Source organism: Falco peregrinus, chromosome 11 (assembly GCF_023634155.1).
Source record: "Falco peregrinus isolate bFalPer1 chromosome 11, bFalPer1.pri, whole genome shotgun sequence".
In the NCBI taxonomy this organism is placed as follows: Eukaryota; Metazoa; Chordata; class Aves; order Falconiformes; family Falconidae; genus Falco; species Falco peregrinus.
In genome coordinates, this window is record NC_073731.1 from 628,402 (window position 1) to 646,211 (window position 17,810).

Sequence of the window (17,810 nt, forward strand, 5' to 3'; positions counted from 1 at the left end):
TTATTTTATACTAAAGAGAATTGACAATCATTCCCAAGAAATACACGTTTGCCTGCGCTGCCTGATAGACTGCAACGTCTATCTTCCCTGGCAAACTTGGCTCCTAGTGATCAGTTTTGACAATATTTCAGTGGGTTGTGATATGAAGTCAAACTGGCTCTCACAGTACGTTAGCAAGTGATGCAGTGAATATATGGTCAAACCCCAGCTTCTGCTTGCAAAAAGGGTGAAAATGCAACACTGGAAGCAGCCTGGCAGCATGTGCTTGTGAATATTTCATAACACATGTCACTAAAACAGAACAGCGAGACAGGTTAATTTTTAATTCTCCCAGCTACTGAGCTTACTTCTCTTCCTCTCCCCTCGCCTATGCAAAGCGGTCTAGGTTTTCCTTCCTTCTTGAGACACACTATTATCCCCGAAGCACTTAAAATCACTCTGCAGAAAACGCTTGGTGTCTCCATTCTAGAGCTAAGAGTTAATGGTACTGTAAGTCCAGACGTACAGGAAAGCCAAAGTCCAAGCTGAATCTCATCTTTGAAGGCCTTCACATTGTATTGCATTATTCTCCCACAAAGATTAGAAGCCTCAGCCAGTTATTATTTCTACTTCTTATTCACAAGTTGCATTAAAAATTTAAAAAGCTTGCCTGTCCTAATGTTAACTCATACAGACATTTGCAATACATAGCTGGTGATACAAATTGTGCTGAAAGAACGCATTTTCCCCAGTACTTTAAACCGCCAAACATTTATTCCAGTGTACTGCAGCTCTGCAATAGCCATGAATCATTTATATTTTTAATGTTATGAACTTGTTTATATTTAATATAAAAAAGTACAAGTCTTATGTAAGACTAGAATATAGCCAATTACACAAAAGTGCATAAGCAGCCAAGATCAGCAGACACAGAATGACCATACCAAATAGCACAATGAACAGCTACAGCTCAATTCCCAATTAAGATACTAGAAATATGGCTAATGATTTTCCACACTTTTATTTCTAATGAGATACCTTTTAGGATTTGGAAACGGAAACATTGTTAGAATCTTATCAATAATCATTTTCTATTGTGCCTTACTTGCTCTCCTTCATGTTCCTTCTTGATATATCCCTTATTTTCCTGAACTGGTTTGGAGTCTGAAGTTAAATTATGAGAACTTCCAGCCTTTTTACCTTAAGAAATTTAGAAAATAAACAAGAAATAAAGACATTTTGGGGATCAAAGTACATAGCAAATCATATGAAAATTTCAGTTATGGTTTACATGTACGCTTCTTACATTTATAGCTGAGTGAAGTAATAAAACATTAAAATGGAATACAGGATGTTTTGAAAAATCCTTCATAAGTATAACATACACGATAGGAACAGAAGTAGAACTGTTCGCATGAATACACAAGATTTAAATGCAAGCCAGTAAAAAGAAGTTCATTATGTGCAAAATACATCATGCAAAGGTTTCATTTTAAACCACCTTGCTTTATAAATGGTCACGCCCTGCACTTGTGATCTGTAACTTCTTAAAATTAGTTCTTTCAACAAGATATCAGCAATATATTTACTAAGAAAACAAGATAAACATGATTTTAGAAGAGAGCTGGATCCCAAAGGAGATCAGAGCATTCATGAGGCTGAAGAAGTCTCAACACATTTTCTTCATCAGTACAGTATCACTGTATTTTATCAAAATTACCTTGAAAAAATTCAGATGGAAACTGATCTGTAATATCTGAAGTGCTGCTACTACGAGTTAGCTGCTGTTCTTGGTCTGCAAACAGGCCTGTAGTTTCTGTTCCTGTTGGATTTTCCATCTGTTGAGATTCTTCAACTTCTGTTGATTTAATCGAGACACATGTTTGCACGACTTCAGAATTATACACGTGTGAACTCCTTACTAAGAAAGCTATACAAAAAAGTGACCCATTCGAACATTTAAAATTACCAAGTTACAAAGCTAGAATAAAACACCTTGTCACAGAAGTTAAGCTTTATAAAATACCCTTAGAAAAATGTTAAAAGTTTAGAGAGAGATGTATGAACAGTGCAAGCAGTAAAAAGTCTAGAAAAAGGACAGAAATTACTCTGGGGTTTCAAAGTGCACAAGGAAGCACCGGAGGGCATCACGTGAACAAAGCTATGTTTTTCAGTGCTAGAGACCCAAACTAGACCTTGTCCATTCTGGAAACAGAAACAATAGAGGAAAGGCAGCAAAACTACTATAAATGCAGAGTGCAGAAAAGATGGCTCTGCTTACTGACTTCATAAAGAGGGAAAGGGGAGAATAAAGAAAGCAACAGTTCAGAGTGAAAAAAGACCTGAGCTACATGATTCCAGCTTAGTTTGTGAGGGCAAACTGAATCATGCAGTTTGGTTGCTGTAACTGCAAATGAGAAATTAAAACAGAGGAGACTGTGGCACAAAAATTCAAGTGAGGAAGTAAACTGACATATTGGGGAAGGAGCAACAGGTACTCTTGAGATTAGCTTGCAACACAATGCTTTTAAGAAGTGCATTTCTCCCAGCACTGGTGGGGGAAGGAAAAAATAAAAGTAATATTTGGGATCAAGCGTGTTCCCATTCAGTAGCAGTGCTTTTAGACATGGCCATTCCACTGGTGAATGCCACCTGCTCTACTTAAGCTGACTACTAACTCCTTTCCCAGAAAGCAGCCAGAGAGGTGGCCCACACACCCCGTCACGAGCTGACCCAACAGATCCACCAGCAGACTGTCAAGGTGTTCAATCTGCACCGCCAATGCTATTTTCCTTCTTTAAAAAACTATGAAAAAATGCTGCTCCAACAACTCTTATAAGAGAACCCTTGAATTCCTTTTTTTCAATGAAGAACATGGGCTGAACTATTAAGTCTTCTAGAGTTCTTTCAGCATATAGTTACACAATATGCATATTAAATAAAAGGGACCTTTCCACCAGCTTTCTCCTTCTCTTGCCTTCTTTCCGCTGCTCTGCTTCCTGCCTGCCCCGCCGACACTGAGACTACACTTCCTCAGAAAAGAGCAAGCACAGCCCCTCAGGATATGAGATTAAGACAGATATGCACAGACTGCAACAGCAGCCTGCAGGAGGACAGTGTGCTTAGTTCATTCAATCTATACTGTCAGGTGAGTTTGAACAATACTTAAATACCTAACAAAGCCACATGCATTTCAGGAAGTTCTCACAAATACACATGTACAAAACCTACCTGTTCTGGTACTCAACTGACCTCAAAGCATCACTGTTGACTTTAAGTCTTACAGAAAGCAATAAAACAAAATACTAAAATAAATTCACTAGCTAGAACTATTTCAGTGTTACAACTGAAGATAACTTGAGATGAAGGAACACTAAGGATATTTCACAGAATCAGAATCCCTTGCGAGCCATAGTACACCACATTCAAAACTTTTCTTTTCTTGCTACCGCAGCTAACAGCTCTGATTAGAGCTCAAGAGTCAGAAACCCCTTTCAGGAAGTGAAATGTGGGAGGTGACAAAGTCGTATTTTCAGAGACTTACTAGATGGAAACAAACCAAAAGAAAGCCTGCTAACATGACCTCGCTACTTCCACCAACCCATCTTGGCTGGGCGACAGGATGAGTGCCCTGCAACAAAGGAGCTTTGTATTCTCAGGCCATTACACCCGTTTTTTACATCTATGTCTGGATACCAATATAGAATTCATTTCAGAAGTCGTATGCTTACAGTTTGTTGAAGCTTTATTTATTGCAACAGCAAGTTCCACAGGACAAGACTGTATCAAAAGCAGGAAAAAAATTTACTACACTTTTGAGCAAAAATACACCTGTTTCAGTCCAAATAACCACAAAAATGCCCAAATCTGGATTGCTGCCTTTAGCTCTTGCATTCCTAATCCTTAGTATATTTGGTCTGCACTATATTAAAACTTAAATCAAGTAATTGAAAGTGTAAACATAAATAGAAGGGTTTCTTTATTAAGAAATTTAAATTAATTTTACTTTAGTTACTAGGTAATACAAATCTAATTGTAATTAATGGTAATCTTTAATGTTAAGATGAACAAAAACTACATTGCTTGCAGTATTGTAAACATTTTGAAATAAATCAAAACACTATTGAAACGTGCCAAGAGGCACAGACAAATCTTTAAATTTGCTTCTGGAATCAATAACTACAGGAAGAATTCTTTAGAAGAAAAAACAAAATCCGCATTTATAAGCACCGATTTGTAACTGAGGGTAACACAGACTGTATGAGATTTTTCTTTCAAATGAAGTAGCTCGACCAGCTGCATTTCTTTGACTGTATATTCTGCTTGCGCTAGCTCATACATTTCAGCATTCAACTAGCTTCTAGGGTAGTTTCTTGAAAAGATACTGGTCTTCTCCTTTCCCCTAAAAAAGTTGTTTTGACAATGACAGAATATCAAAAAAGCATTAGAAGTAGCCACTTTTTGCCATCCTTTGTGACTCTGAAAAATGACAAGATATGCTCCCATTAAACTGGCCTGTCTCATCATGGCTCCCAATATTACTTAACACCATGTTTTGAATAAATCCAAGGCATGGAAAAAGAACCAGTGCAAAACATCTAATGCCACATTACTGAAGAATAATCAACTGGACAGAAAAGGAACAGAGAGACAGCAGTTTAAAAATATAAGGAACATTTTTATAAAAGATGACTTTAAAGTACAGTACCTGACAGTCTGTGAGAGCAAGAAGTGTAAGAGATACCAGGTAAGAGAGAGCTCACAGTGTGAAGCAGAAGAGGTACACTTTTAGTGGCTGGCAAAGCCTCATAAAGATGAACACAGTTGCTGATAGACTGGCTTCGCTTAGCTTCCAGGAAAAAATAAAGCAATAATTATGTCAGAAGAAATAATGAAATATTTGGAGTTCTGAATGTCATGATACAATGAAACAATGCTTTTGGACAAAAAAAAAAAAAAAAATTACAACATTAAGCCCAGAAGTAGTTCCTATAAGCTGTAAGTTACTAATGTGCAACTGTATCTCACACTTTGGAAGTGCAATAATCTGTGATTTCTGAATCACAGCAGTTCCACCATGCGGAGTATTTCATTTTGTCGGTGTACGATTCCTGTCTCCGAGTTAATTTGACTTTTTTTTTTTTTTTATTGAAGTACCTGTTGCAGTCCATATAGCTCAAAAATAAAGAATGAAAAACTTATTCAAATTCCCCTCTACTAGCAATGCTCCCCCTGCAAACAGCTACCTCTGACATTCATTCATCTCTGCTGAAAACAATCCATTTTCACCTGAGAAGTAGCACAGTGTGTTTGTTTCTCAGAAACTGATCTAAAGACATAGCTGCCTCTGGTTCTGCTTTTAAAACTAGACATCCCAGCTCCAGACTGGATGCAGCCCAGAGTACCTGGGTTTGACCTGACCAGCTTTGAGCAAGTAGTTATATTTGATGACCTCCTGAAGTTCCTTACACCTTGAATATCCAGTGGACTCTGGTTTTGGGGTACCATGCCCTGTTTTTCACGTTTCTGAGCAGGATGATGAAAGGGATGCAAGTTACATGAAAGTTTTTGGGGTTCTTAAGTCATCACAAGGGAAGGTAGAAGGTAAGTGCAGTCTGAATGCATACCTTATTGAATTTCTCTTCACAACAGCAACATTAAATAGCTTCACAGTTTCTCAGAAAAAGAAAGGCCATCAGAAAAACAAGTGACTAACACTCTAGAGGCTGTCTATCATCAATAACAACTTGGTATTTCATGCATTAATAGCCATTTGCCATACGCTTAAGGTGTCCTTTAGAGAAAAGCAACAATTTATCATGAAGTGTATTACTAAAAGTTATGCTGAATTAGGGAAGTGTCTAACATTTATTAGGAAAAAGCCCCATCTTATTCACTGAACAGTTTCTCTTCTTGTACACGGCAATATCATTGCTGACACTTAGAAGACAGAGGGAAGGAAGGAAGAAGCAAAAACACTCAAGTAGGGTAGTGGGCAAAACACTTTTGCTGCTGCAGAAATACTCAGTTCTTAGTTTTATAACTCTAGATACAAGCAGCAGATCAAAAGAAAGTCTTACCTGGAAGCAGGAGGGGCTCTGGTATTTGTGTGTTGACTTAGAGGGTTTCTGTTATTTTTAAATGGCAGAAGGAGAATAGGGATTTTTAAAAAAGCCCCCAGTGCGAAACACTGTTCCTGTAACAACATCTGCGTTACTCAAGAAAGCTGTCCCATGAACAGCCCTGGTTTCTGTAATCACCTTAGGGCATTCTACATTTCATTCTGGAAGATGACACCTCTGCACACGCTTTCTGTGTTTCTAAATACTCGTACCTTAGAAAATTCTAGAGATATGCACTTTGTATATTTGAAATTATTATTTCTTCTAACTGCATATGCAAAGTAAAACTTTTTTGTACTTGCCAATTTGGGAGCCACTGATGTTCACAAATCCCATGAAAGCCAGAATAAATTCTCTTTTTTTATAAACACGAGATACAAAATGAAACTACGGGCTTTTTACAGTGAAGTCCATCCTTCTATCTGACAGCCTACATGCTCCCCACCAAATAAGCTTTTCTTACTGAAGGTAGGAAGTTCCTTTAATTTGAATGCACACAACCAAGAGAAGTCCTCACGGACCAATACTTCCAAGGTTCTCTACTGCTCTGGTGAGAAGTCTAGGTTAGAAATGCTATAGCAGAAGAAATGTTCTCTGGTGGAGCACAAATAGGAACTCGCTGAATTTAAAAATAAAACAGACCCAAAGAATGAATTGACACCATTGCCAAAACATTTTGTGATCTAAACTGGAGACTGTGGCTTAGCTACATGAAGCCTGTAGCCACAAAAACCATACTAAATCACCTTCAAGTTCTCCTGGTAAGAAACACAACTAATCTGTCATGAATGAGGAAGGAAGCTGTGCAGCAAAATATCTCCTATTCAAAAGCAGATTTTCTGTGGAGAGTTTTAATCCATAGCCCATGGAACTGGAACACAGAAACATGTTACCATGAAATAAAGAGATCAAATTTAGGATGCTGAAATATTTGAAAAATCAGGTATCTGGGGGTCTCAGACATCCCCTCATCACTTCTCACACCCCCATTCTCCCCTCTCACATTTTCTTCTTTCCAGAAGTATACATAAGAGAAAAAATGGAAAGGGAGATGCTATACCATCTCTCATCATGCTAAGAAATTAAATAAAGCTCATAGGAAAGGATGAAATTGTTTATTAAATATCTGGTTTACCTTGTGCTCACAGTAAAAGGCTAGCTGTATGAAAGTACAGAACCAATATGTATTACCTGACTGATGTTAATTATGTTTTCTTACGAATTGATAAACTAGGGATGTACTTGACAAAAAATTGTAATGTGCACAGGACTAACTTGCAATTAAATGCAATTTATTTAAAAGCATATATTTAGACTTTCCTGAAATACTTTGACTCTTCCTTCATACTGGTAATGGTCAAGACATCCAGACAAAGGTACATGCAAAACCTCTGTTCAGGCATTTAATTATTAAGTTGCACTACTTTTGGAACGAACCACAACTCAAAGGCAGATTTAAAACTTGAGTGTTACTGAGTGTTTGGGAATATAAGGATCTAGGTTAGGTCTAACCTGTTGCTCTTTGACGAACAATATTTCTTGCTTTCTCAACTCCCGGGGCTCCAGAGGTTGTAGCACTTCTGAATCTCATTGGCTCCACAACTTCAGGATGGCTTTTCCAGCTTAATGAAAAAGATCTTCCTACTACAGCTGTCTTTTGAGGCTCTAAAATGCCACCTTAGAGATAAAGAAAACAAAATTCTCTAGCATTGTATGCTTTGGCACATATTTTTGCTGAAGTATGAATGGACTCAGACATGGAAAATACTAATATTTCAAACAGACAATTTTTTACTATTAATAAAAACCAATCATTACTTCAACTATGTGCATCAATTGCTAGGCAGCACATAAATACAGCTAAAATACTGTAATTAATAAAGTTTAATAAAAATACATGAAAAAAATTTACATTGATGACTATGCCAGACCACAGCACAGGAAACCACGTTTCATTTCTGCTACAGAAAAGACTTGATTTTAAGTGCGTTCTAAAAACTGCTAAATAGCTATCTTCTATTGACCCCAATTACCTTTTGTCGCACAATGAAGGATGAGAATACATAAATCCAAAGCACTTCACATTTCATTAAACAGGTTCTTACACTAGATTAAGCAGTATTTAACGTCAGATTAAATTAGTATCTAAGATTAAACTTAAATATTTAACTTGTTTGATACTGAAGCACAGAGACTAACCTTTTCCTCTCTGCTTTTTTTCTTTTTGTTCACTGAGCTTATCCAAGGGTAAGTTTGTCATTTCCACCCCATACACGGTTCTTGCTAGCACTGCTGTTAGAGAGTCCATGATATTGGCCCACTCGTTTATGAGCTCCTCCCAGTCCGTCAGGGAAGACAGAACACTGAGCAGCTCATCCCACAGCTCCCGAGAAATGTAAACGCTCAGATTTGCTCTGATCCAAGCCACAATGAGGGTCTGAGAGTAAAGAAACAGATGACAGTTCAAGCATTTCTGTCAAGATTAATTCAGCACACCAACACCAACAAACACGTTGATGAAGTCAATGCCAACCTGCATACTAGCACCGATTATTCATGATGCACAGATATTATGCATGGCTATGTTTCATCAAAACACAATCTCAAAAGTCTGTGGTTATATAATTGTTAAAGTTACTGACAAAGGAAATCTAAAAATTGCAAAACATATGTTTTAGGTGGTCTGCCTGTTCCCTGGTAAACTGAAATAATATGCTGTGTATAATAATAGAATGGAGAACTGTCTTCTACATGTACAGAATGATGGTACTGACTGAGCCACACCTGTGACACTCAGGCCTAGACACTGTAGCTGAGCATGCGAAGTACAATATGATGTATAAATGTTTTCATCTCGTTCAACACAACTCCATTTTGACTTGCCAGTTGATCGTCTAGGAAGTTACATCAAGCTTATGCTTCAGAAATACTCACTGAAGATATCCCACAAAGAGACTGTTCCACCACCATTTGTAATAGAGACCTGAAGAATGTATCAAATCAATGCCTCCCACTCTTAGGAATGCTTTACAAAATAATTACTCACACTACTGCAAAGGAGAATTTTTTCATGTTTTACAACTGGGTTTCATAGTAGCATGCAAAACAATGGGCAATCATTATGAAAAAACAACATGAAAAAAACCTAAACAAACAAAAAAACCCCCAAACACTCACTCGGAAAAGTAATCCTGACATGCTCTGAGCGAATGTATCCTTTATTTGGTTCTCTTTCGGCTTCTGCATCACAGCTTCTGTTATTCTAAGGAGTATCTGTAACATCTGTTCCCTGGTTCCAAAACAAAATTGTACTTTTTGTTCACATCTCCTATTAATTGCACTTGTTAATTTTCATGTACCAAAAAAACCTCTTAACCATCCAGTAAACCTCTACTTATTGATAATGTGGTCACGTGTCAGACTTCACAGATCATTTGCAAGATAACATTAATTGGGTTTGGACTGTAAAAATTAATTTTTGAGAAGGTGTAGTCAGGAGTGGAAATACCAGCCAGAACCTTGAAGTCAAATTTGCAGAACCTGCAATCTCGCAAATCAATTCAGGGGCAAGTCACAAACATAACTTATGTAAAGACGTCTACCCTGAGAAAGCAAATCTTTTCCCTACCCAGTAACTCCCCCATAAAGTTTGTGTTCATAATTTTCTCTTAAACTATGCAAATATAGTAAGCTTACCATGTCTTTCTATTCATTGACAGTTCCATTATCATGCGCCTAAAGATACTCAGAACTGCTTTGCAAGCATCAACTTGCTCCTTCAGAAGCACAGGGACTTCAATGCATGGTTCCAATAAGAAAACATTTGCAGAGTTTGTCAAGAATACCTTCAAGACAGGCATTTACAGTCAGCTTACACAGTAGAACAAAAAAAAAGTCAAAACTTAGAATAAAATGCTTCTCCAGTCAAACCTTTCACTTTCCTCAGAGCAAGTTTCATGTTTTACTTATCACTTTGCTATTCTACACCGCTCTAGTGAAAAGTCAGCTGATATTACTGACCCACCAACGGCATGCATTACACAGTAGAGGGCTTTGTGGGTATGTCTTCTATTTGGTCAGGCAAGAGTGCAATTTCTCCAGCTACTCATTTCCTGGCATTATATGCTTGAGCAACTACCAATATTTCCAATAAATAAGTTCAATGACCGCAAATGTACAGTTCCGACTAATTCCTAGTACCCACAGTAGAAAAAAAGCCACCAAAAACCCAAACCTTCTATCTTAAAATACAGATATCTGGCTCTAAGACATGGTCACATGGTTTAATATGCAGTTTTTAAGAAGTTATAAATGAAGTCCAAATCATATCTTACAAAAACCATCAACTGCTGGTAGTTCTTTTCCTTAATCTCAGAGACCATATCATAATTTATGATGTAAGTTATGCGATTATGGAAAGTACAGCCTTGTACTCTTTCTGCACACCACACCTGTAACGCAGCTTGAGTACCAGCTTTAACATTTTTGTCCTCATCTTCTAATACACATCCTCTGTTAACAGCACTGGTAAAGGAGTATGTTCTTCCCCAGCTGGATGAGCGCTTATGTCCTGAATGGTCTGAGGAGAGCTTTCAAAAGCATCATTCAGTTAGTGACAGAGTAGAAAGGAGTACGTCCGTATTTATTCAAAATAATTTGAAGTGTCAAAAGGAAAAAGAGGAGGAACTGTCACGTCCTACATTCATTTCAGCAAGGAATTCCTATCTATTATTTCTTGACTTCTGAACAAACAGACTGTATATGGAATTTAAGGTTTGTCGAAGTTTTAACAGCTGTATTATTTAAAATATTTTACATCACATTTTATGCCACTGATTGTAGTAATATTTGAATTTACACCTGACAAAACTATAAGCCCTCTAAAAAAAAAATATCTGTCAAAACCTTGTAATTCAACTCAAATGTCTCTCAGTACAACAAAACTGCCTTTTATATATCTTCACAGTGTCAATAGTGTCAGAGTCAACTTTTACTGATGGTTCAGTATAGGATATTAAAAAGATGACGTGCAGAATTTGTATCTACACTTTGATTTCCTAGATTAAGGTGTCTGAATCAAAATATATCACCCAGTATACACAAATCAGTACATATTGTCAAATCCTTTAACTACCACCAAAAGGAAATAGTCCTACATGCACTAGGCCAACAGACAGTGTAAATTCTAACACTGCAGAACCTATTAGTATTTCTTCCATTAAGTTATTGTCTTCATATTTGTATAGGCAGGGAACAATCAGCAAATTACATCTGAAAAATAGCTGCAATCTTTCCCTGCACTCCGTAAGTGTTACTGAACACTCAATATTTCTTTAAATTTTGAGTCCTTAAATAGAAGTATTTTTAAATCTTGGATTTCCACACAATTTCCAAATTGCTACTCATTTACAAAGCGATTTTAAGACTTAAACTATATTGTAGGCAAACAGAATAAAGCAAGTAACACTGATACCATACATGTTTACCATCCGTTTGCACTGATGAATCTCCCAAGTTGACAACAGCATCCTGACCATCTTCCTTTTTGTCTGGCTCCTCCATAAACACAGGTTTCTCTTGCAGTATCCACTTTCGGTATACCTTCACCACTTTTCGTGTTGCAGATATATCAGAAGGTGGCAATAAAAAAGCCTAAATTGGGAAGTAAAGTAATTTCACTATATATAGGACATAGATGTGCATGCATATGTAAACACACTCACAAACCACCACCCATAAATAATATGGCTCAAAAAAGGATACATAATTTTTATTTTTGTGTCTGTCCTAGAAAGAGTTACAATTAATGAACAGCCTATGCAAATACCTACACCATCCACAATTCCATAACTATTAATTCCATATTACTTCCATGTTATATTTGTTCAGACAAAACCAAAGTAGTTGGGTTTGCTCCTTGCAAGCTCCCTAACGTAACGTGAATTCACCTCACAAGCCATTACTAGCCATAGAGGTCTGGCAGGCTAAACCTGGGTACTACACTACACTTTATGGAGAACATGACTTCAAATTACATCAGCAGTACACAATGTGAAATAACATTTCAGCAAGGATAGGTAAGTTGTGATGAGGACAACAGTGGCTGGTATTTGATCCTTTCTCACTACAGTTTTGGAAATCAACAGAATTAATTTATTGTCAGCGTGCTACTTAGTATCTGTATTTGGGAATCATTCTGTAAATATGTCCCCTCTGAGCACTTGCAAAGGCTAGACTGGCTGCTTCCCCACATTTCTAGATGTCTTAATGGACTGAAAAAAATGTAGTGACGGAAGACCTTAGCCCTGTAGTGAATAGGCACAAAAATCAATGCCTGAAAATATCATTTATTAAAAGAAAAAGCAGCGCATTTTGCAAAAAATTTGTATCAGTATGCACTATACTATAAAAACACTGAAAGAGATGAGAATACATTTTTCACACTAAAAAAACCAGGTCCTTTCAACTGCGAAGAAACTACCCACTCTCTGTGATTAACAGTCAAAAACTATAGCATTTCCTATACCCAGTTTAGTTGCAAAACCATTACAAAGGTATCTTGCTCAGGTCAGGAAATCTTTGCATCATATAGTACACTTCCTTGTCCCTAGTCAGCATGAAGTGCAACATCCAACAGCTGATTTCAACACAAATTGCAGAGCTTGCAAAAGCAATTTTATATGTGCCATACAGCAAGTATGTGAAACTTCTGAAAATGTCTCCACAGAGACTGTCATCATAGAATCACCATAAATTCTGTCAACTTATTAAGGATGCAGAGACTGAAAAAACCAGAATCCAACTGCTAGAATATTAGAGAAACAGCAGCTCATCAGTGGGATGCATAGGCACTACACAGAATGCCTTCAGAAAAAGTAGGGTAGAAAGAAAAAAAGACCAAACAAACCCAGAAATAAGTAAAGGAAATCACAGTAACTAGTGAGATTCCTGTATGGGAGAGATAAATACAAAATACCATTATCAGTTTCAATTACTGACCACTGATCATATTGAATAAAGGTAAAAGTACTGCATCACGTTAGCCTTTGTCCCCTGGAAGCTGGGCGAACCTTGCATGCTGCGAACAGCCACCAGGAGAGGGCAGCACGGCGCAGCGGATCGGCACACACTCGGCACGCCCGCCGGTGCAGTGCCATTCCGCCCCCGAAAAGCACCGACACACAAGATGCTTCACAGCGAAGCATGTGGGCTCACCAAGCTGCTGGAGAGTATCTTCTGCACATTTCAGTGACCTGAAACAGCTGCTTCAACCAATTTCTACCTTGGTACCAAACAAAAAAAAAAAGAATGGGACTCTCCGGTAGGTCCATATGTATTTTTATCCCCAAAAATTGAAAAGGTATCAAATCAATGAAAATTATTAGTAGAAGCAATCAGTGCTGATATAAACATTGAATACTGACATTGATTACAGGAACAAAACTCTTATGAATTCAAATAACACATCTGCAAGCTAACAGCTCTTTACACACCTTTAAATCACATCATAATACCAAGAACAAGTAAGACACATTGCAGTCTGGCATCAGGAACAAGCTTCACTTCCCATAAAAATTTCCTATTTTATCATTAAAACTAGACCTAGGAAGGACTAAAAGAGTGCTGGTTTGATTAGCATCAGGTTTGGCTGGTTACCTGACCAACAGCCTTCACAGTGTTCTCTTTCATAACCATGACATTTCTTTTTAACAAAAAAAACCAAAACAACAAACCAAAAAACCAATAGCAATTAAACATACACACTTACTTGTCGAAATACCTCATTAACAAAGTTAACATATCCTCGAGTGGATAAGAGGATTCTCTGCACCATCTCATAGACGGTCCGATGCTGCTCTTCGATGCTGCAGACACTGGAGTTGCTGAGCCTTCTGTCAGACAAGGTGCTGCTGTTCGAATGGCTTCTCTCCTGCTCACTTGCGTAAGACATAGTGGTTTCCAGCTCTGTGTTTTTATCTTGGTTTACAACACCAACAGTCTACACAGAAGAAAACGCCTAATTAACTAACTGAAAGAGCATACACCAAAAATCTGGAACACTTACACAGATGCAGATACTACTGCTCTTTTTCACACACAACACTGGAATCCCAGCAGTCAGGAGGTGGAATTTTCAGTATGCTACTTGGTCCATGAAGGAATGCAGTCTTCTGCTCTACATATATCAAGCAGAGTATACAAACAGGGTACTTTACAGACTTTTCCCACTCCATAAAGACAAAAAAAAGGGAGGGGTGCAGCGGCAGGAGTAGAGGAGTGGAGGAAAGCACAGACCGTGGAGAATCCCCAGGTCACCTCATTTTTGGGAAAAGACAGATCATACCACTGTACATGGCTCATACTCTTGCACATTATTATCCCTGACAACTCTCTTGTCAAGTTTTGTTCTGGCACCGGATGTATTTTGCAACATCTCAAAGCGTGTTAGGATAAAACGATCCAGCCAGGAGAAGAGGACTAAAAAACTGCTTGTGAGTTACCAGAAAAAAAACCCTAAGTTACACTAACTCAAAGCACTGCCCAAATGTGGTTCTGCTTTATGTTTACATTAATAAGGCTGCCCTCTGTTTGACCAAGTGGGCAGTAATGGAGCAGCAGTAACACCTCTACTGCTTTTCGTAATGAAGTTTTTTGGTAAGATTAAGCAACACTAGTGAGGCACAGGCTACAGTCAGTGAACTTCAAAACCACTAAGTCGTCGATGTGTGCCAAAAGCTGGCACACAGCTTCAGCTAAGTGATAACATTTGACCAGTTTCCATTTTCAGGGCAGCAATACCTTTATGCAACTTGAATATTTATGTGGTGTCAGCTATAAAATTCAGTGAAAAAAAGTATTATTTTTCCAGGCTATGTCTGTTGGAGTAGCACAGCAGTTTATACAAAAGGTGGAATTTCCAATGAGAAGGAAAAGATCAATTACAAAAGCACTTTCAGTAGGTAAGTGACACTTAACTGGTTTAGGTCTTCAAACTTCTACAGGGAAGAACTCCCAAAACAATTGATGTGAAAATATACAGTTCTACCCTAGCAGTTCATGTATGCTTTTCTGCTGAAGCCAGATTTTACACTAACTCACAATTCAAGAGAAAAATCTAAGTTGACATTGATCCTAAATTCTTAACAGGAAACCGGAGAGTCTCTTAGAAGAAAAAGTATATATTTCTATAAAATTCCTTGTGAAGTCTGTAATCCTAGAGAAGTCTCAACCAGCAAATTCCAAGTGAAACAATTTTCTAATATCTCATTGTAAAAAGCTGCTATAAAAAAGACGAAAACAAAGCAGCCTTTGATGCTGCTGGGAAATGGTCCATGGCACAAGTAAGTATGACAGTTTACAGATTAAACTCCAAAAGTCTAAACACAATACTGATGAAGCTGGTAAGGCAAACAGCTATGAGGGGAAAAAAATAAAACACTTGCAGTGAATTACTAAAGGGTTTCCCTTGGAGATTCCCCTCTTCGAAGAAAAAAAACCAAATCAAGTACAACATTTATTCACTTAGCGGTAGCATTTCTTTCTTGCTTCAGTTGTGAGTGCATTAAGATCATTTGCAAGGGTAGCACGGATATGAAAAGAGCGAGGTAAATTATAAAGCACACCTGAATAATTTTAGGGAGCATTTCTCCTCCATTTTTTGTATTCTGAACAGTAGTTAAGTATTTCTTTTCAAGAAAGAAGGTAACAAGCCACTTAATAAAAACAACTCGAGCTGCCATATATGGGATTTTTGTGCTATAGACATTTTCACTGTTTCGTGTTGCAGTAATGTATACTGGTCTTGGTCTTATATCAGGAATATCTGGTGAGATAAAAAGAGAAGATATAAAGAAAATTTGATCTTAGAGAACTGTAATTGCTTCCAGGCTCTAGTTAAACATACTGAACATGTGACCAACATTTTCTCCATAGGAAATAACAGATGCAATGACTAACTGCTTTCATTATATTAATACTTACATTGTCATAATTTTATTACTCCTAAAGAAAAGCAAGAACACAAAAGCACAGAACCTTCCTGAAAGCTATCATTTGTATTACACAAAACAAAGGAAAGCAAAAGAGAAGGGCTGCATAAAGGACAAAAACTAACACAAAGAACTACTCCTACTACAACATAAGTTAATTTTGGAAGTTTCACAGAGTTTATTAATAAAGTACAGCAAGAAAGAGATGAAACACTCTGGAACGCTCAACAGTGCAAAGATTAAGAAGAAAAAGGATACTTGATGCATCAGAAAGAAGTTAACTTGGGTGCAAAGAGTACTGCACAAGCTCAAATAAAAGAAAAAACACATGGAAGGAGTGGAAGATTGCTGATGGGAGAAAGGCTGGGTCATTAATTTATTCAGATGCTTAGATTTAGGGAAAAATCACTGGTGCCCAGCTGAAAAACATGGAAGACCTGGGCTCTAGCTGTGAACAACACAGCTGCAGTGCCACTGAGGTGATTTTAGACACTAAAAGTTATAAGGAGTTGAAAGTCAGTGGAGGGAGGGGAAGGATGACGGAGAAGAGGCTGTAGTACATAAAGTATTAACACCACCACTCCTATTGACTCTAATACATAATTCAGTAGAAAATTAGGAAAAACGTGAGTGTTTCTGATAATCCTAGAACTGTAGACATACATCTCTGTTTCCTTTCATTCGTTCCTTCATGCTCATTTTCTCTTCCAAGGAACCAAGAAATAAAACAAGAGTAACTAAGTTAGCAACTCTCTCACACTTGGGCAGCTTGCTGGTTCTTTTAAAAAACCCGTCAGGGAACCATGTTCTGTCTTCATTATGTATCACAACTACAGAGTCCTTGCTCACTCAATATAAATGCTATGGCACTGGAAACGTCCTTAGGAAAGGAGAATCAGGCTGGCCCTTATACAGCGATAAGCAGCAGCAGCTTCCTGGACTATCTCAGAAAAATCAAAAGTTGTGCTAGAAAAAAATCAAAACATGAGATAAGGGAGGAAAAACGTTCATTCGACAGAACTGTAGCGATATGCCAGCAAGGTAACTGACATGCTACTGAGAACAGTCACCATTATTTATTTTTTTAATTGAAAGGCAAAATTCACTACTTACCAAGTACAGGTTTGTAGAGGTTGGTAAGCTTTGTAAAAGATGGAAACAAGTGAGGAAGATAATATTTTCTAAACAAGGTGAAGAGAAACTTAAAACCAGTATCTTGGTTCTCCTTATTCTTCCACTCTAAACTTGCAGCCTTTGTCATGGAGTTAGAGGAAAAACAAAAAGCTTTAACTTAATGTGTTATAATGACAACCATTCCACATCGAATACAAGAGATAAATAATTACACTTTAACATGAAATACAAAAAAATAGCATTGTCCCAAAAAACTTTACAAACTGCATTAAGAATGTAAGACATTACCATGAGGGCTTTAGCATATCAAAGAAAGCAAGCTCATTAGCAGCCAAGGGTATTTCTGCTGTTCTAATGCAGTGAAGAACAGAAAACGTCGTATTAATGTTTTCAACCAATTTGATTCTACCTGTACATTTAGACACTGTTACTCTGCGCTACGCTTTTATCACAAACATATTTTTCATCAGAAACATACTCAATGCCCACGTTTAATATGGTTGCACATGCATATGCAATACTCCTTTACAAAACTGGACTCAAGGCACAAGTATTTTCCACTGACAAGGAGATGGCTGACATTAAG

At 37.5% G+C, this 17,810-nt stretch overlaps 1 protein-coding gene across 4 annotated transcripts in view; it reads right to left on the reverse strand.

Moving 5' to 3' along the window:
* RALGAPA2 (Ral GTPase activating protein catalytic subunit alpha 2) overlaps positions 1-17,810 on the reverse strand; it is a 136,206-nt gene that overhangs the window by 90,954 nt on the left and 27,442 nt on the right. For 3 of the 4 annotated variants that reach the window (XM_055816543.1, XM_055816546.1, XM_055816545.1), the window contains exons 8-19: positions 17,204-17,342; positions 15,725-15,924; positions 13,870-14,100; positions 11,580-11,753; positions 10,553-10,690; positions 9,798-9,946; positions 9,279-9,390; positions 8,301-8,538; positions 7,614-7,778; positions 4,688-4,828; positions 1,700-1,837; positions 1,085-1,179 (exon numbers count right to left, since the gene is read on the reverse strand). In XM_055816543.1, coding sequence (XP_055672518.1) covers positions 1,085-1,179; positions 1,700-1,837; positions 4,688-4,828; positions 7,614-7,778; positions 8,301-8,538; positions 9,279-9,390; positions 9,798-9,946; positions 10,553-10,690; positions 11,580-11,753; positions 13,870-14,100; positions 15,725-15,924; positions 17,204-17,342 — 1,920 coding nt within the window. The remainder of the gene's footprint in view (positions 1-1,084; positions 1,180-1,699; positions 1,838-4,687; positions 4,829-7,613; positions 7,779-8,300; positions 8,539-9,278; positions 9,391-9,797; positions 9,947-10,552; positions 10,691-11,579; positions 11,754-13,869; positions 14,101-15,724; positions 15,925-17,203; positions 17,343-17,810) is intronic. The other variant, XM_055816544.1, reaches the window with a different exon arrangement.